The 20,801-nt window shown below is 35.9% G+C and overlaps 1 protein-coding gene across 1 annotated transcript in view; it reads left to right on the forward strand.

Annotated features, from left to right (window-relative positions):
• The window catches only part of Smp_212300 (hypothetical protein), a gene marked incomplete at both ends in the record, with an annotated part of 79,107 nt that overhangs the window by 47,954 nt on the left and 10,352 nt on the right, over window positions 1-20,801 (forward strand). The window contains 7 exons of the mRNA XM_018799409.1: window positions 906-972; window positions 2,794-3,291; window positions 3,990-4,490; window positions 10,254-10,345; window positions 11,576-11,701; window positions 13,010-13,124; window positions 19,996-20,111. Of these exons, the coding sequence (XP_018646617.1) occupies window positions 906-972; window positions 2,794-3,291; window positions 3,990-4,490; window positions 10,254-10,345; window positions 11,576-11,701; window positions 13,010-13,124; window positions 19,996-20,111 (1,515 nt within the window). The remainder of the gene's footprint in view (window positions 1-905; window positions 973-2,793; window positions 3,292-3,989; window positions 4,491-10,253; window positions 10,346-11,575; window positions 11,702-13,009; window positions 13,125-19,995; window positions 20,112-20,801) is intronic.

A 20,801-nucleotide genomic window follows, 5' to 3' on the forward strand; every position in this document is an offset into this window, starting at 1 on the left:
GTTGTCAATCAATTAGTTAACTAAAAACGATATGTGACATATTCTTTGGACTATCGTACCAATTCAATTCTCGGGCGTAGTAAGGATGTAATCGTGTATATATATATGATGAACATTTTTAAATGAAAATGTTAATTAATTGATAAATTTACGGTTGTCAATCTTGAATCAAATTAGCTCAATTATCTGCCATTCGAACGTTGTCATCCGTCTTAAATATATGTATGTGTAAACAAAATGATCCTATTACAAGTACACGTTTTATTTAGTTAGTTTTTTTGATTGCATCAAAAATACCAACATATATATGAAATACCATTTAAATCATAAACTGATTAAAGTTAGACCACCGTTGAATTTGTGTGAGGGCTGTGATACTGCCCAGGTGCCCAAACTGAAGCAGGTGGTTTTCTTAGGGGGCCACACCCGGAGCCTTCAACTTAAAGGTCTTATCCACAAGGCAGTGGAGCATCGTGAGGAGATGCAGTCCCATCGTAGCCGGTGACCAACGATTGATTCATACGTCATTTGTTCCCTCAGGATACTGGAGCCAGCCCATATGCACCATTGGTTTGGAATGAGGGTTTTCCAACTCCCCTGGTTGGACTTTCCGTGTCCACCAACCCAGTTAAAGCACCGGGCATTCGCTTTTCGTCCTCTCGATTTCGTAAACAACACCTGTGGCACGAGAGGGCGGTGAGTAGGACTTGCTTTGCAGAGGCTATATACGCGTGGCCATGTGAGAGGATTCGGAGAAGAAGAGAGGACTCTCCCTACTCTCGGCTGTACCAGGGCATTTGGGGGCGTTTCTTTCTCGTACGTGGGAATTCTCGGATATTTGAAATTGGAAAATTTATCAATGTGTATATCTCCTTTTTCTTTTCTATTTGTCATTATTTTCTCAGCTTTCTGGTGGACGTGACTATGATTGTATTGTTGAACAGTTAGGACGATGTGATCATCGTAATGCATGTAAGTTGTTGATGTATTGATTTTTCAGTAATTTTCATTTTCTCTGATTGATAATTGAAATGATTGTAAAAGTGAGAAAAAAAATGTATTCGGTAACCAAAGTTGCTATATAACACTAGCTCGACAAGTTCAAGTTAATATTATCAATGACAGAAGAGTTGAAATGATGTAGAAAAATTAAATATCCGTCTCTGGCGGTAAGGTCACAACAAGTACGGAGTTAACACAAAAACTACCCACAAAAAGGTCGTGTGTGACCAACCTCAAACAGTTGTCCCTTGGGCACTGCGGTCACGCTCTCAGGTCATTAAGACCACTTCTAACCCAATTTCCTTTTCAGGTACCTCTAGAAGAACCCTCCCACGGTATGGGCAACCGGGAAGTGATAACTGCCCTCATACCTCTAACAGCACTCAAGATCACTGTATTCATAATCTGACATATTATTCGAATCGAGAGAATGAAAATTTATATATTAAGATATAATGAATCTGTAGATCTTAGAGTATGATAAAGAATGAACTTTTATGTACCCTTGTATTCGATTGCGAATCGTGTTTTGTTGTGTCCAATCATCGGTCGATGTTATTATGTAGACTTCAACAAGGTAATTTTCACTTACCGACATGGTAGTCAGCGACTTCACGAACTTATGCCATGCCTTGGTTTGGGCACCTTTAGCTATCTTCCATCCTATTTATATATCAGTTAGTGATAATTCGCAAAAATCTTGACCGACTTGTCATCTTTGTTTAGTGCAATAATTTTAGTCTTACTGCTGCTCCTTTTGTTGCTGTACAATACCTGTGCGATACTTCGAAGACATTTATGATTAAAAACTCATAGACTACATATGAAATTTATGTCCATAGACCATGTTTATGGCCACTGAGTAGTATAGTGGGAGACTTATGATCATCCTAACTACTTCGCTCCCTATGTTTCACTTCATGACTTGACGCAAACTAGTCTTGAAGCAGTTTTTTACGTCTACAACCATCTATCAAACTGAATTGCTTCTCCTCAGCTTCTGGATGCCGAATAGCTTTGGAGGCTTATCTTTTAGATACTATATATAATCTTAGTCATAATTATTTATCTTTGGTTATCGAGATAACCTTAGCGACTGAGGTTCTTGCTAGCATCTCAGCCAACTTAGCTGCTTGAATTGAGAGACCTTAATGTTTAGAAAATTTCTCGTCACACAAAGTTTCGCGATTGGATCTCATGTGGTTCATCTCTAGTGCACACTACTGAAGTGTTCTTATCTAGTGCTTGTGGGTTTCCAGTTATATTATTTGGTAGTTCATCTTCATCCAGATCCCATCTATATGTAAAATCGATCTTGATTGTTTGGTAATTAATAATAATTACTGGAAATACCATGAATAATTAGTAGTAAGTGCAAAATTTTTTAATGAATCCTAGCCCATGTTTATCTACCTATCTGTAAATATTAATTCTTTTATAGGACTGACTCGTCCTACTTAATCCTCGTCTTTTTAATTTTAAATCTTATAACCCGCGTGGCGGACTGACCTTTATTTAGACAACTGTTAAAAACAAGAAAGTACTGGAAACCTTTTACGTTTTAGTATAAGACTCCTTTTGAGTGTCTACGATCTTACAGGGGATTCAAAGACTAGGAGTCAGTGTAAGTTTTTCCAGCGAGAACTTCCCAGTTTACCAGATTATCTAACTAAAATCAATCTACAATATGTAAACTAGAAAAATTCAATAATTCCTACAGACTGATTCCATTATACTACTGATCATTTAATAATCTGAATGTTGTTTATTCTTTCTTTCCTTCTCCACAAGCTACATTGACAACACATCGTAAAAAATCTTCATCAAATCCATATGAATTATTTTTCCTCAAATTACCATCGTCATCATTATCTGAAATCCCAATGAAATTAAATCAAGGTTTGCCTCATAATTTTACAATAAAAGGTAGTAAATATCGTGTACCTCCTCTAGCAAACAACGATGATGATGATGATGTGAATAATGAATACACCGGTGATAATAACACTGATGATTTTGATCAATCCATGCATAGAGATGTTTTTATTCAACCACGTATTACAAATCTTATAAATACTGATAGTCCTTACATTAACACTACCTATGGACCATATAGTTTAATGAAAGATAAACGACGTCCACATCGACGTTATGTTATTCATCAATCATCAATTGGTTCAGATTATTCAAATGCTATAGTTGACGGTGAAGATGTGAATTCAATAAAAAATAATAAATCTGATGTTACCAATAAATTTCGGACACGAACTCGAGAGAAAATTGATTTAGGTTGGTAATTTTATCATGGAATCTAAGTTTATTGTATTGTTGTTGTTGTGAAAACAGATATTATTGCGTGATTAGGTCACAAAACTATTGTACGATCAACTTACCAGTTCATAAGACCATAGTGAACTAAAGTGTTCCCCGAGCTTTTCACTCAGAGGTCTAATCCACAAGACAGTGGAACTACAACGTTAGGTGATGCAGTCCGATGGTAGCCCGTCACCAACAATAATTTTGAACACCATTCGTTCTCTCAGGATCAAGGAGTCAATCTACACCGTTGATTTTGAATGAGAGTTTTCTAACTCTCCTAGGTGTATCCGCCTTCACACCTGTCAACTCGGTTTAAGCCCCGACCGGACATTCTCTTCTCGTCCTCTCGATTTCTTAAACAACACCTGTGGTGAGAGAAGTCAGTGAGTAGTACTTCCTTTACAGTATCTGTACACGCGTGGTTATATGAGAGCATTTAGAGAGGGAGAGCTAACTCCTCCCACCCCCTACCGTACCTGGGAATTTGGGGGTACCAAACACCATCGTGTATTGGTTGAGTCCAAAGTAATTCTTTGCAATAGTATTCTAGTTAGCTTATATCTATTTTTACTTTGGTATTTTTAAAAAAGTGACCAGTAGAATCAATCTCATTTGTACTGATATTTTTTACACTTCCTCGAATAATTCTCAACCTTTCTTATCTGTAGATGGTATTCGATCGGACAACACTGAGACAATGACAAACGATATCTCCATTAATAATAGTAATGGTAATCAGACAACGTCCGATGTAACTACTAGTAATATTAACAGCAACGTTGACGATAAGTCACATCCAATTAGTTTAATTCGTACAAATAAAATACTACGTGGCTTCAAACAATGGCTTCAACGTCCTGTTGGTGTAAATAATAATAATAATAATAGTAATCATAATAATGCCAGTAGTACCAGTAATAGTACTAGTACTAATTGTCCCTCTGTTGGTTCAATTAATTTCTCAACTGCCAATAATCCGACCAATACAATGAACAACGTTGTCAACTCTACCACTGGTTATTTTAGTGGTAGCTGTGGAGGTACCGCCAACAGCAGTGTAAATTATCATAATGTAAACAGTAATAACAATTGTGATATATCTTCTACTGTGGATGTTTCACATTTGGAATCTCCGAATAATGAACATAAATTCAGCTCACTAATGACAGGTATGTGTGCATATGTATGCAGGTGTATATGTTGTGTGTGTGTGTGTATACATATATGCACATCTTTATGTACACACACATAAGAACGGTGATTTTATTTACAATAATTTTATTAAACCTCCCATTTTGCTAACTATAGTTAGATCACTACTGAAAGCCAGGAAACACTCCATAGCTGTTTCATTGTACTATTGTACTTTTCATCAGTGCACATGTACAGCCACACAAGCACTAATCGAACCCAGGTAACTCATCCAAATGCTAAGCCTCTAGACTATGCAATAGTGTACATGTCTAACTTCAGGTAGTTCGCAATATCACATAACCATCTCCGTTGTGCTGTGTAAGACGAAATAACTGCCTCCTACCCAACATGGTTGAACTTGACTAGTCACAACCTCTTATTAGAACTGGAAATTACAAAAATCGAATTTGTTAATCTGTGGGGAGAGTCAGTTCTCTTTCTCCAAATGCTCTCATTTAACCACGCGTGTACAGATACTGTAAAGGAAGTACTACTCACTGACTTCTCTCACCACAGGTGTTGTTTAAGAAATCGAGAGGACGAGAAGAGAATGTCCGGTCGGGGCTTAAACCGAGTTGACAGGTGTGAAGGCGGATACACCTAGGAGAGTTAGAAAACTCTCATTCAAAATCAACGGTGTAGATTGACTCCTTGATCCTGAGAGAACGAATGGTGTTCAAAATTATTGTTGGTGACGGGCTACCATCGGACTGCATCACCTAACGTTGTAGTTCCACTGTCTTGTGGATTAGACCTCTGAGTGAAAGGCTCGAGGAATGCCCCTTTAAGAAAACCACCCGATCTAGTTTGGGCACTCGGAAAGTATTCTAGCTCTTACAGAAATCGAATGATTTGTGTTGTGCATATATATTTAGTGTCTCCATGTATCAGTGTTGATGTGTTTATATAAATAAACATTGTTATTTTGAAAGGTCAATTTTGTCTACACTTGGTTGTGTTGTGTGTTTCTGAGTTGCATTGATATATTTTATATCTTTGATCTTTTATTATTGTACCAATTATGTGACCTGGTTGAAAATATTTTGATTCAATGTGATAATAACTGTACTGTACACTACACGTGATAGCCTCATACAGACAAAATATAATGCATAATATCTTAGTCATAGTATAATGGGTATTGCTTTATTGTTTAATTGTAAAATCTAATGATCCTGTGTTTTATTTAAATAGCTATTGTGAATTGATCTAATATTCACGACTTATTTGCATCTCCCCACGATGCTCCAGTGCCTTGTGGATCAGACCTTTAGGTCAAAGGCTCCGGGTGAAGCCCCCTAAGAAAACCATCTGCTTCAGTTTGGGCACCTGGGCAGTATCACAGCCCTCACACAAATCAAATGAGATTTGTATGGCGCACATATATCTGGTGCTCCCTTGTACCAATATTTGTATTTAAATAAATAATAGTCAGTCAGTCAGCGACAACGTAGGACCAGGCACATATATGCATACGTCCAAGTTGCCATACCTCGTTAGCACAACAAGATCAACACCGGATTCATAGAAGTAATTAATTTAGTGGTGGTAGTATATAGAGAAAGGTTGTATAGAAGGATATAGTATAGGAAGGAAAAAAGTTATGAAGCAATTTTAATCTCAAGGTTTATGGGAAGATAAAGAGTGTATACACCTACGCCATTGTGATCGATTCTGAGCCATGTCACCCAGAGTCTCTAACCATTGGTTACGATAGTCACACGGACTCCAACCAGGTAGTCTGCATCTACCAAATAATAATAATAAATAAATCACGACTTATTTGACCAATATTTCTTGATCTACATTGGTTCTAAAGGCTCACCCTTGTTCCTGTTTTTTCTTCATACTTAATAATTAATGGATGTGATTATCAAGTGTTTCATTTATTCCTCCTCCGAATCCAATTTGACCACACCGTACCTTGACAGGCGATATTTTAACTGGTGTAATTATGAGTTAGAAGCAAAATATGAACTGTCAAATCAAAGAGTGGTATCATTTTTAAAGTTCTTAAATTTTCGTTTGAGTCCAATATTGGTAGCTACAGACTACTGGCTGGTTTAAAGCGCTTGGTGACTTGGCTTGCAACTTGTCACAAAGCCGTAGATGCATTCAGTCTTCATCGTCTCCTAGATCCTTAAGTTGTAATGTTAGTTCATATATATCTTTTCGAAATATGTTCTCAACATTTGTCTGTCCTACGATCATTGTTAATATTACAGTTTTTTCAACTCCTTTGCCATTCATTAGGTGAATGATGTTTCGTAGTTGGATGAGTGAGTTAGACTGACACATCTTTGTACCAAGTTCTTCATTAATTACAACTGACTTTACTGAAAAACATTTATTACCACAGACTACCTGGTCATAGCCAGTAGTTTGCTACTTGGAATGACATGGCTCAAAATCGTTCACAGTAACGGGAGCGTAGTCCTACAGATCCTATATTTTCTTCCCGAATCTTATCTTTGATACCTAATTTTTTCTATTATCAATAATGCTGTTCTTACCTCTATGACTCCGGGATTCGCGCTAATAACTTTATCTCACTGGGATATTTGAGTCCTTGTACTGATTTACATTGCGTTTGACTGACTGATTTTTACTGTATTAATTTTTACCAACCCTCATAAATGCATAACACATTTTGCTTGTAATTACTTGAAATTAACTAAGCACTCTTTTTATGTCATTAGTCCACTCGACATTGTTCAATATTAGTTAATTATGTTTATTTTATTGCTCTACAAATAAAAAATTGAGTCAGTCAGTCACAACGTAGAGCTTCATACGTACGTACATCAGTTCGAGTTGCCATACCACATTAGCAAAGAGAGGCAGTTCTCGATTTATAAACTGAGTTGGTTTGTTTCTGTAGTTTTCCTCACTATCGCTAAATTTGCCACTATCATGTCCCACTTTCAAAAAAAAAAACAGTTCTGTAGCCAACTTACGTCACCTAGGGTAAAGACGAGATATCCCTCTGTCAATTAAGGGATGAGTATACTGCGCAGCAGTTCGCTCTGTTCTACTTTACGGCTGTGAAACATGGCCATTAAGAGTAGAAGATACTCATAAACTACTAGTATTTGACCACAGATGTCTTAGAAATATTGGTTGTATCAGCTGGGATCACCGGGTAAGTAATAGTGAGGTTAGACACAGTGTATTATGGGATGATGGTAAATCAGTTGATGAGGTGATGAATTTTCATCGACTGAGATGATTGGGCCACGTGCTAGGTACTCCTGAACACCGATTACCACGACGCGCAATGCTGTCTAGTATTGGGGATGGTTGAAAGAGAGTTAGGGGCGGCCAAACCAAAACGTGACATCATTGCTTGAAGTCACTAACTTCCAGTCTGAGCCATGTTGTTAGATGCAGACTATTTGATTGGGGTCGGCGTAACTATCGTAACCAATAGTTGGAGACTGTGGGTGACATGACTCAGAATCGATCACAATGGGGAAGGTGTGTACACTTTTTTTTTATCTTCCCTTAAACCTTGAGATTGAAATTGCTTCATATCTGTCTTTCTTCCTATACTGTATCCTTATATACAACCTTTCTTTATATATTATCATCACTAAATTAACTACTTCTATGAATCCGGTGTTGATCTTGTTGTGCTAACGAGGTATGGCAACTTGGGGTGATCCATATATGTGCCTGGTCCCACGTTGTAGCTGACTGACTGACAGAAAGATACTTATTTCGATCAAAAGCTGATTGAGTGTTTAATCAATATTTATTAGTTCCAATGGATACATTTCTTTTTTTTCTCTCAGTACACATATGTTCTGTTTATATATACTTTTTTGTGTATGGAAAAGAACAGATAAGTTATGACACTAGACCACCTTTTTCTTCATACATGTACCTGTGTGTAACTTGTTTCACTGATGAATGCGTAACTGATTCTTTGTCTCTTTATACTTCATTTTGTTATTATCGCTGAACAGAAGGCAATTTTTTTTCTTGGCTGGATAAATAATTCGTAGTTTTTCTTTGACTGTAGAACTTGCAGTGTATGCGTGTGTGTGTGTGTGACCAGTTGATAAGCTATTTTATCAATATTACAAGTTCCTGCTACTTATCCACGCTTGATGATGTAGAGGCTTAGTTGATATTACTGGAAATAACTTCACCAATCAGAATCCCAGATTTAAAATTCTCTATTCTGAGTATACTACTTTGTATATGGTCTAACGTACTAATTTTTCACCAATGACACCCTACCGAGATAACTTCTATTGGTTTGGAACACGACTTTTTCTCTCCTCAGTAGTAGAGAAGCTCTTAATATATTTTTTTTATGCACTCATAGGTTTATATACATAATTTATCGGACTAAGGTACACTTAAAATTAAGAATCACTCTTCACATACAATCAAACCATATATGATAGAGAACGGAATGAAAGTTTAAAAATTAATTAACGTTTAACGGTTGTTAATTGATTGGGATCATGAATCGATCAATGGTAGGCCACCATTGAGAACCCGGAAGCCCTGGAAAGCTATTGAATCCCGGCTCATTGGCGTAGAGGTTAAGCGTTCGCGCGCGAAACCGAGAGTCCTGAGTCTCAATCTCACTTGTGCGATCGTGGATGCGCACTGCTGAAAAGTCCAATACTAGGGCCATCCAGTGCTTCTAAGTTCTCAATGGTGGTCTAAAATTAATCGATTCATGTTCTCAATCAATAGATAACAATCTCCACAACTCTATACTGATAATGCTTTTGGTTGAAAGTTTTAAATCATTAAGTCGACCATGTGATGAGGATGAATGTAATTTCCCGTTGTTATTGATTTAAGGTTGCTTTCTATATCACAGGTTTATCAAATTTGACTACATGGATTTTCTGTTCAATAGTTTTATGGTTGTGTTGAATTTTAAATTTTTGGATTTGTATATTCAATCTGCTACCGTATTCGTATACTAGTCTCAGACCACTTAAACAAAATAGGTTCAATATATTTAATATCTAGCTAATAGTGCAAACAAGTTCGCGCGTTTCTTCTTAACGGGTTTCGTCAACTATATGTATTTGTATTATTGTAGGTGTTTACATTAAGACTCATGCTCAACAGTTTATCCCTTAAGCACAAATATATTATCTATTAAACTACCAAGTACATTCCAGTAACTTATTCAACAAATATGAAGGTGTTATTCTGAGTTGGATGCGCACTGCTGAGGAGCCTCATAATAGGACGAAACAGCCGTCCAGTGCTTCCAGGTTTTCCATGGTGGTCTAGCTTCAACTGACTCATGATCTCAACTCTATAAAGTTATCCTAAGCTTTCAATTCTCTGTCGCTATTATTACTTGTAACTAATTGATAAATCTATGGTGATGTATATCTATCTTCAACAAGTTGACTAGATATTGTCATTCAATTACAGGTTTACAATAAAGTCGATTAATAGTTAAGTATGGATACCAACATGAATTTTCTTAATATGTAGTTCTTTAACTATTATTCACCATAATTGTTGACCTATTTTTTGGCTTTCTTGTCATGTGGGAATTTTTCGATCTAATCCTCGTTATACAAGTTATTGATGTTCTAATTCATTTGTACATCATCATATCGCAGCATGATATATTCTAATTGTATTTGTTTTTTTCCACCTCGATATACCCTCATGATTTTATGTGATTAGTCGTCTTTTTTTTCTTTGTTTCTATGAATGACAACGTTTTTTTGTGGATGTTTTTTTTTTAGTTGTTGATCCTCCAAACATGACCGATTTAGATAGTCCTGGTCCTGTATTCGGTGCTCCATTAGAATCTCAATTAGAAAGTCCTGATTATCCAGTAAGTTTCCTTATTAGCAATCATTATTAATAAGTTTTTGCGTGTGGTTAGACACTACCTTTCACCGAAAAGTCGGATCCAAAAGTCAATGGAACAGCATTAAGAGATACAGTCCTATGCTTACCAGTGACTAAAATAGATTCATATATCAATTGTTCTTTCATTGTCTTGTATCTCATTGATTTAAAATAAGGGTCTCCTAACTCCTCTGGACGGATCCTTTCTACCGCCAGTCTTGTTTAGACGCTGCAGTCCGTTGTGCGTACTTCTGCTTTTTTAAAAACATAACCTCCACTTAAAGGCGTTGAGTATAACTTCCCTAGTAAAAGTTACAGATATATGATCTTCAGTAAGCATTCGAGAAGAATTCATTGTCTTCGACAGATGAATTTTACAGAAAGTCTTTGATAATAATAAATAACATTTTTAATTTGTTGTATCCCGTGGAGAATTATGAATGGTAACTTTGAGAAGTATTTATGGACCAATATGATATGTATATTTCCTATTGTATAATTGTTAAGTAACTAAACTATTCATATTCGTGTCCTTCTTATGATAAGCTTTATTTTGACCTATAGACTATTATTATACGATTCACCATTCTTGAGTTATACCCAGTCTATTAATTACTGTCCCCCCTATTCACAGCCACATTTGGCTAAATCTTGTACAAATGTTATTTTCAATTTTATGGTACGATATGGTCTGTTTGATTGGTATATAAACTCAATATGTTTGAGAATAATGATTCATATTGCCGAGGTTGTTATTGGTGTTCTGGACTTAACTGGTTGGGCTAGTCAGATAGCAGGACTGGTAAGTACTCAAGACTGCTCATACAGCTTTTGTGCATCATTTGGCCATAAATAAATCCGCTGCTCTCCAATTGGCGGTTTCATAACGTTCATATATATGAAACAGGGCACACACACACACACGATATAACACAATTCTTATCCATATGCCCTCTCCATTGCCTTCTGATTCAACCAAGATCCATGTGTACTTACCAGTCAATCAATAATATTTTCAACAAAAATCCACTTATATGCACCATCAGTCGATGGAATTGTCGATACGAACAAACAATAGTCGATAATTCCCTATATTTCAACTTTATTAATAGATATATTGCACTGTTGTTTTAATATCATAATAAGTTCTATCAAGTAATGAAATGCCAAGAAAACGTAATTAACATCGTTTGTTTTTTCTTCATATTTTTAGTGTGTTCCAGTCCTATTACAAGCTATTGTTGTAGCCTTAGAGATACATGGACTTAGTTTACCTGGCCTGTATAGAAAACCTGGTCGACATCGTACAATTGCACAATTTATTTCCTCAGTAAACTTGGTACGTATCATCCTTATTTATATTATTATTTCTGTATGTCACTTTTAAATTGAATCATTCTTCTTCTTCTTTTAACGAAATGAATCTGTTATGATTCTGGAAGGGAGAATGACAAGTTCGAATTTGCTGAAGCAATTTTAATTACAGGAACCATTCTATACTTCTCTTTTCTGGTACAATGTAAAGACGTTGTCTTCCTCTTTGTTTTTCTTTCGTTCACGTTTTGTCTACGCTACACTACTCCGATCAGTTACGTTCTTATTATCATATATGAAATGAAAGAAAATGTCATCTAGGTCAATAATGATAAACAGAATATTTTTGGAATTAGGATTTGACTAACGGAGATTGTCGTTTATTAGTATGAACATTATAGAATGCTGAACGTTTGATAAATATGGAAAGATTGTTAGAGTGATTTTAAATGTCATATATGGCAGTCGCTGATATCCATAGAGAAATTTATTGGAATAAATTGTACCCCGAAATGCCCTTGTACAATTTAGGTTGGGAATAGTCCTCCCTCTTTCTTCAAATGTCATGTGCATGTAGACACTACCATGGAAGTCCCACTCACTGCCTTTTCGTGGCTGCGGTGTTGTTTACCTGATTGAGAGGACGAAAAGAGAATGTCCCACGGGAGTTTAGATGGGGTTGGTGTGTACCGAGGATCTACCCACGGGGGGGGGTCAGGGGATTCTGATTACAAACGATCGGTGCACGTTTGCTCCAGGTGCCTAAGTTTGCTTTTCATCTTATCACTTCCATAACTTCATACTAGCAGAGTTGATTTCTCCTATAGTCATCCATTTCCTAGTTTATTGAAAGAAACTTCAAATATTCTTCCGTCTCACAATTCTCTAAAGATTTCAAGTAATTAAACCGTTGTTTAGACGATTTACTTGATTGACTACGAGAAAGCATTTGATAGAGTGCACAGGACAACACTATGGAGGCTTCTTCGACACTACGGCGTACCTGAGAAGATAGTCAATATCATACGGAATTTCTATGATGGATTATTGTTGTTATTATTTCTGTTCGAATCATAAAACCTATAAAGATTCCGATTCATATACTAAAGTTGTTTTTATGATCAAATACTTGTACATATTTATTGGACATAACACCAATGAGGTTTTGTTGATTATTTTCAAAATATTCTAGTTTATTAAGAATGAATTCATTCCTGTTTTTGTAATAACATACCACTAGTAGCCCTTTTTTTTCTAGTTGTTCATATATTACTTCATTATACATGCCTGCTGTTACATCAGAAAATTTCCATTTTTCATCTTTTCAATAAAGCATCCTGAAGATATTGACCTGATGTTTAGTTTGGATGCTTGGCGTGAACCTAATGCATTATGCGGTTTATTTAAACATTTTCTTCGACGACTACCTGTTGGATTATTTTCTTTATGTGAGTATGACCATTTTGATTTTTTTTGTGTGGAATTAAATTAATGTTTCGTTTTTGAATTTTTTTTACGTGTTCCTGTTGAACCGCCTGAATGACCGAAGGCTGGTAAAGCTACTTTGTTATAGCCACACCTAAAGAAGTTCCCATTACCTTCATGCTGTGAATAGTATTTTTACGAAAAGTAAACGTGTGGTTGTTTTGTTGGTGTTGTGGATACGAGGCGCCCACATAGGGGGAGTTAGGAAACTCTGCTTCCAAACCAATAATGTACATGTACTCCAGAATCCTGGGGTATTGAATGGTTTATGACCCTATTTTTGACGTTTAGTTACCAAAGCACTATCTCTTTAGTTTAAAGGGTCGAGAGGAGTCGTTATACCTAAGAAAGCGGTTTGACTCAATTTGTGTCACTGGGAAGTATTCCAGCTCTATATAGATCAAAATTAGGTCTGATGGCTCATATCCGTTCATACTTCATCTTCTAACTTGTGAGTTTTTATATCATTTCATACCTTTCAATCCTTTTTTCAAACTACGTTCTATATGTTCAGTTTTCACTGCTATCATTAATACTAGTAAATTATTTCGACTTGTTCGCTTATTTCACTTTACTGTTCTAATATGGTATGACTTAATTAAATTGATTCATAAGTGTACCAACTCTTACGATGATTATGAAAGAATGAATAAATGGAACATCAGAGTGAGCGTGATAAAGTCCTCGGATATTTTTAGCCTTTTGTAGTCTGGATACTGTGTACAATTTCATGGGTCATTTAGTCTTTCGCCTACTTTAACTTGGTATACATTCAGAAGGGGTTTTTTGTGTGGAAATTTCAGTATTTTCATAGTTGAAATCATGATTCAATTGAAGCTAGACCACCATGAAAAACCTGGAAGCACTGGACGGCCGTTTCGTCCTATTATGGGACTCCTCAGTGGCAGTGCGCATCCACGATCCCGCCTCGCGAAATTCGAACCCAGAATCTACCAGTCTCGCGCAAGATCACTTAACCGATAGACCACTGAGCCGGCATCCAACGGTGTTAATGTCTAAATTCAATGAATCCACGAAGTTTGAGCAACCGTTCACCAATTGTCTTCAGTGAGCTGTTTATCTCACAACAGATGTGATTGAACTCCACTGGTTACTGCTTCTCACTAGAACTCCAGGACATGTATCTTGAAGTCAGTCACTAGTGAGCATTGTTGTAGTTAGGTATGTGATATTATTTATTTAAGGTGAATTATATGTAGTCTGAGAAGAGAATTTCCCAGTAGTTAGACTCAAGTTATATATTCATCGTAAACCATGAAACACTGAACTGGTATTTCATCCTTATATAGGACTCTTCAACAGTGTATATTCAGGATTCTACTAGGAATTGAACACTCTGAATCTTCGGTTTTACACAATAATCCTTAATTTCTTAATGACTGAGCCAAGGTCTGAATATCCTTTATTCCACCAACAGTTGTTTCAAAGTATATCTTCTTGTAATTAATAGATTATCATAAATGTATACTAGATAATATTCTAATGTACTATTGTAGGCTTACATGTTTGTATATTGTTAAAATGAACTATTATGCTCTGGAATATATCTGCTTTGGAATAACAATAAAAAACAGATTAACATGTTTGTTTAGGACTAGTTTTTAATTGTTATACAGCTTTTTTAATTCTCGTGATCTTATCACTAACCAACTGTTATCACATGGTTCATTATGTTTTTGAATTGTGTTTTTTTTTAACTTAAAGACAAACAAACAAGATCATTTGTAACACTAAAAATTCAATGTTTTTTTGTTGTTGTTGCTGTTGAAAAATTTCATTCTGTTTACTGGAAATTACTTAGTTACTATTTTTGGCAACATTCAAGTAATTCGTTTCCTTTTTTATTAAGTTAAATAGAGTTAGAAACAACAACAATAACCTAGATTGATAGAAGCATAAATCAATACAAATTTGAGAATAGAAAGAGTGAGTTAGCATAATGAAAAAGGCATAAAATAGTTATTAAATTCAAGATCTAAGTTTAATGAAGTAGTGAAACTTCATCAGTTGAGATCGCTTGAACATGTGTTACGTATGCCTAACCACCGACTGCCTTGACGTGCAATGTTTTATGGTGTAGGAGTAGGTTGGAAGAAAGCTAGGGACGGCCAGATTAAAACGTGGCACAAATCCATGAAATCACTGACAAGTGGACTGAGTCATGTTGGTAGGTGTAGACTACCTGGTTGGGATTCGCGAGATGACAGCAATCGATAGTTAGAGACCTTCAGTGACTTGGATCAAAATCGTTTGCAATGACGAAGGTGCACCCACTCATTGTGTTCACCCAAATTCTAATCTTCTGAATTCTTCATGTCTCTATCTTTCTTCTCTTTCCAAATTTATTTCACTGTATTATACTCCTTCAATAACATCTTAAAACCCTGATCTTTCACATTAATGCTTATACTCTTACTACTTCTACCACTATGGGATTTGAATCGACAACTTCATCTGTGTGCTCATGTGGTATGGCAACTCGAACTGATGTACGTACATACGAAGTTGTACGTTGTGACTGACTGACTGACTGAAACTCAAGGTCTAACAGGACTACAAAGATTGAATATATTGCTACTATTAAGACTGATTCTTATTTATTTATTTGAACATATAAACATTGGTATAAGGGGGCACCAAATACATATGCTCCATACAATAACAATGAGGCCAGTAACAGTTATCATTGATTTATATGAGGGGTGGGTTACTGTTCGAGCGCCCAAACCGAAGCAGGTGATTTTCTTTTTGGGTCACACACTGAGCCTTCAACCTAAACATCTAATCCACAAGACAGTGAAGCAAGGTTAGGACATGCAGTCCCATGGTAGTCGGTCACCAACAATAGGTTCGTACGCCAGTTTTTCCCTCAGGATCCTAGAGTTCATGTTCACCATTGGTTTGGATTGAGGGTTTTCCAACTCCTCTAGGTGTATCATCCGTTGTGCTCATCTCCTCGGTTTAGGCCCCCAACCGAACATTCACTTTTTGTCCTCTTAATTTGATTAAACAACACCGGTTGTGCGAGAAGGCAATGAGTAGTACTTCCCTGACAGTGGTTGTATACACGTAGCAATATGAGAGCATTTGGAGAGGGAGAACTGACTCCTTCCCACCATCGACAGTACCAGGACATCTGGGTACAAGACTGATTCTGAGTCATGATACTCAAGATCTATCCAAATGTTGGTCGAAATAATCGCGCTGGCCTCAATCAAGTCATGTACACCGATTTACACAACCTAGTCCTACTGATTATAACTTCGTGAACGGATGCCTTGTTTCAGTTTGTTCATCTCGTTTCATTTTTCAATTTACTCTTACACTACTTTGAAGACAGTTGTTATCTAATATTAATAACCTACGACTGTCCTCTATTATTATAACTGACTTCACAGGTACAAAGCCGAATAAAACAAAATATCGGATAGTACATTCGTCCTTTCGTTGACAGATTGGCATAAGCCTCTCTGGCTTTCACTATACGTGTGTTGATTTCATCTTTCATGTTATCACTAGCACTTAAACAGCTACCCAGATAAACGAACATCTCGACTACTTCTGTCTAATCACTACCCGGATTGGTTGCAAGTTCAGATTCCCAACAGTTTTATAAAAGTACTTAGCACTTGGAAGATGCAAGTCATATCGCATACTTACAGACACTGAACCGTGTTTGTTGATACAGTTTATTAAGTCTAGTTGATGATGATCATCAAGTGGTTGAAGACTTTGTGTGAAATGTTTCAAAATCAATTTTAAAAAAAATGGTTGAAATACATTCACTTTTAACCTTCCTTTAAATCTTCATTCTCATTCTTCTTTCAAGCATACTATTTCATTCCATCTTCTCGAACTATATTCTCAATATTCAACTTATTGTTTAAATCAATCAATATTTTGTTACCAATCTCTTCATTGATTATAACTAACTAATTTACTTCACAACCAAAACATGTTTTAATGTGGTTTATATTACATAATCTTATTTAATTGAATTACTTATTCTAATGACATGTAATTATGTCATTATACTTTAAGATAACATAACAATGCGGGTTAATCTGTTTTTTTCTTTAATCTTATTCGTATCATCATTATTAGTTAATGAATACTACTATTACTAGAAGTAATAGTACTACTACTACTACTACTACTACTACTACTACTAATAATAATAATAATAATAATAATAATAATAATGGTAATAATAACTTGTACCCATATGTACATGTATAAAGTGTCTGTTTAATAATCTCTTTAACATATTTTATATATTACTACTATACTATATTATTATTATTGTTTGAAGAATATAACCATATATAGTTATTTGCTATGTACACATCATTCTACATTCTTATGTTACATACTTAGTTAATATACAAGTAAGTAAAAAGAAAAGTGAATCAAAATCGAAAGGCTAGATGACTTCCAGGATTGATTAGTATGTCTTGTATTGAGTGTTCTCTCCATTTAAGTAGGTCTACATAAATGTATAGTTTCATGAGATCATATGAATTAGGTGTAGTGTCATCAATCACTCCCATTAGTCTGAAAACAATCATCCAATATCGTTGGTTAGTGACATCACAAAATTTTGACGTGTAAATGTATATCTTTAAACTTTCTCGGTTCTTCCCCCAACTTATGCGAAATATATTTTTCTGAAATGGCGCCAAAGTTCTATGTGATGCACACTTTTTGAACTTGAACGACTCGTAGTTTTTACGAATCTTCAGGCTCAGATTTATGTTTTTGACTTTGTTTCACATTCTGAGTAGTACTGTTCGGTTGCTTAAACCGAAGTATGGAAAGTGTATTTTGTATTTGAGACTAAGTGGCTAGAAGTTGAACGTATTAACCATGATTAGTTTGTGAGTTGTGAATTTCATTGTTCTTTGTTTTTGTGCAATGCGACACTTTGAATGCACATCAAATTGAACCGGAATTAGTCTGCTTAATTAACTAACTGGCAGATGCTGACTACTTGATTGGGGTCTACGTGACTATCGTAACTAATGGTTGGAGACATGGCTTAGAATCGATCACAATGGCGTAGGTGTATACACTTTATCTTCCCTTAAACCTTGAGATTAAAATTGCTTCATAACTTTCTTCCTTCCTGTACTATATCCTTATATACAAACTATCTTTTAAATATTACCACTACTAAATTAACTACTTCTATGTACTAAGGATAGGGAGCGAAGTAGTCGATTGCGTCGACATCTTTACTTATCTTGGAAGTCTGATCAGCCCTGATGGGTTGGTGTCTGACGACATCTCTGCACGGATTCGAAAAGCTCGTTTGGCTTTTACAAACTTACGTCACCTATGGTAAAGACGAGATATCCCTCTGTCAATTAAGGGATGTGTATACTGCGCAACAGTTCTCTCTGTTCTACTTTACGGCTGTGAAACATGGCCATTAAGAGTAGAAGATACTCGTAAGTTACTAGTATTTGACCACAGATGTCTTAGAAATATTGGTTGTATCAGCTGGGATCACCGGGTAAGTAATAGTGAGGTTAGACACAGTGTATTATGGGATGATGGTAAATCAGTTGATGAGGTGATGAATTTTCATCGACTGAGATGATTGGGCCACGTGCTAGGTACTCCTGAACACCGATTACCACGACGCGCAATGCTGTCTAGTATTGGGGATGGTTGAAAGAGAGTTAGGGGCGGCCAAACCAAAACGTGACATCATTGCTTGAAGTCACTAACTTCCAGTCTGAGCCATGTTGTTAGATGCAGACTATTTGATTGGGGTCGGCGTAACTATCGTAACCAATAGTTGGAGACTGTGGGTGACATGACTCAGAATCGATCACAATGGGGAAGGTGTGTACACTTTTTTTTATCTTCCCTTAAACCTTGAGATTGAAATTGCTTCATATCTGTCTTTCTTCCTATACTGTATCCTTATATACAACCTATCTTTTATATATTACCACTACTAAATTAACTACTTCTATGAATCTGGTGTTCATCTTGTTGTGCTAACGAGGTATGGCAACTTGGGGTGATCCATATATGTGCCTGGTCCTACGTTGTAGCTGACTGAGAATATTGGCAAAACACTTTGTTCCATTTTATTGTGATTACAAACTAGTTGTCATCTATTTTAACGATCAATTTCGAATAAGCTTTTTACTTTGATCATCTTGTGGTGAGAAGTATTGACTAGACGAACCATCTAACCTTGATAATAGTAATATCAAACGCGTGAAAGTTTACGTATAAATTAGATTGGTTGTAAAATCTATTGAAATTCACCTAAACCTTTTTTTGGGGGGGGGAGATTGTAGGACCCTTCGAAAGACCTTGACAAGTTGAGGATTCCGTTCGACTAGTCAAAAAAGTAACCAATATATATTGAATGATTTATGTTTAAGTTTTAGTGTTAGAGATAGGGTTGAGATCAGAATGTTAAATGTGCGCTTTTAGTTTGAATCATGATTTGTAATTTACAGTTGTGATTTATTTTGGTTTAAGATTGGAATTGAGTTTCATAGTTAGCCTATATATATCCTAACCACTAAGTCCTTACTCTAACTCTTACTATTAGACTCCACTTCCTAAATTGTAATCCGTACTTTCGTTATCTACTTATATTTTCGTCAATAAAAGTAATCATTTATATTTCATAGAGAACATTTTGTTTTAGTGTTTGTGGCCGCAATCTTGAGCTGTCTTATCCCCTTCCTGATTTACTCAGTTTCATCAAATTTACTGTTTATTGTTGAATGATTTAAACTTAACTTAATTGTGTGTGTTTTTTCTGTTAAATATTCTTTCTTCCAGCCTCTTGGGAGCCACTTTTCTGTCTTGTTCCAGAGATTGGAAATTCCTCTGATATGAAACAATTAGCCTATCTGTTACTTTCTATTCGTGTTCAATTGAAAAAAATGGCATTTGATGTAAGTTTTTTAAAAAAAAATGTATTCTTGTTATTAATTTTGTGTGTGTTATCCACTCTGGGACTGGTTGGAAAAAGCGGAGAGGTGGTCAGTGTATGACATGGTGTCGTGGCATGAGAGAAAGCTGCAAAAGGCTAGCTTCTGTTGGTCCTTCACGACTCCCTGGCTGGGGTCCGAGAGATGGTGCAACACCGTGGTTAGAGACGTTGTCAGATATGGCTCAGAATAAAAGCCAGTGGCGAGCCTGCTGTAACCTTCTTTTACTTTCTTCATAAAGAGTGGTTCTAACTTTCTTAACTGAAAGAGTCTTCCGGTTGTACATTTCAGTCCTCCTTATCTTTTCATCCTTTCTCTTCCTATTTTCATTATTTTGTGTGGCGCATGTGTATCTGGTACCCTTTTGTACCAATATGTATGTGTTTAAATAAATAAATATCCACTAACACTACCATGTGTCCTATGGAAACGGACAATGTTTAAATTGATATTCCTTTAGATCTGTTTTAATCCGCTTATTGTGTCTGCATATCTTTTACTTTCATAAAATGCTTACTGTCTTTTTCTGAGGTAATTATTAAGAAACATAAGAAATTCCACCATCATGGTTCGTATATCTTCATCCTTCTTCTCCTACTCTGTCGTTTAAGGGGATGTGAGCGATGATCACCATATAATTCATACATAATATGA

This window comes from Schistosoma mansoni (genome assembly GCF_000237925.1).
Source record: "Schistosoma mansoni, WGS project CABG00000000 data, supercontig 0148, strain Puerto Rico, whole genome shotgun sequence".
Lineage (NCBI taxonomy): Eukaryota > Metazoa > Platyhelminthes > Trematoda > Strigeidida > Schistosomatidae > Schistosoma > Schistosoma mansoni.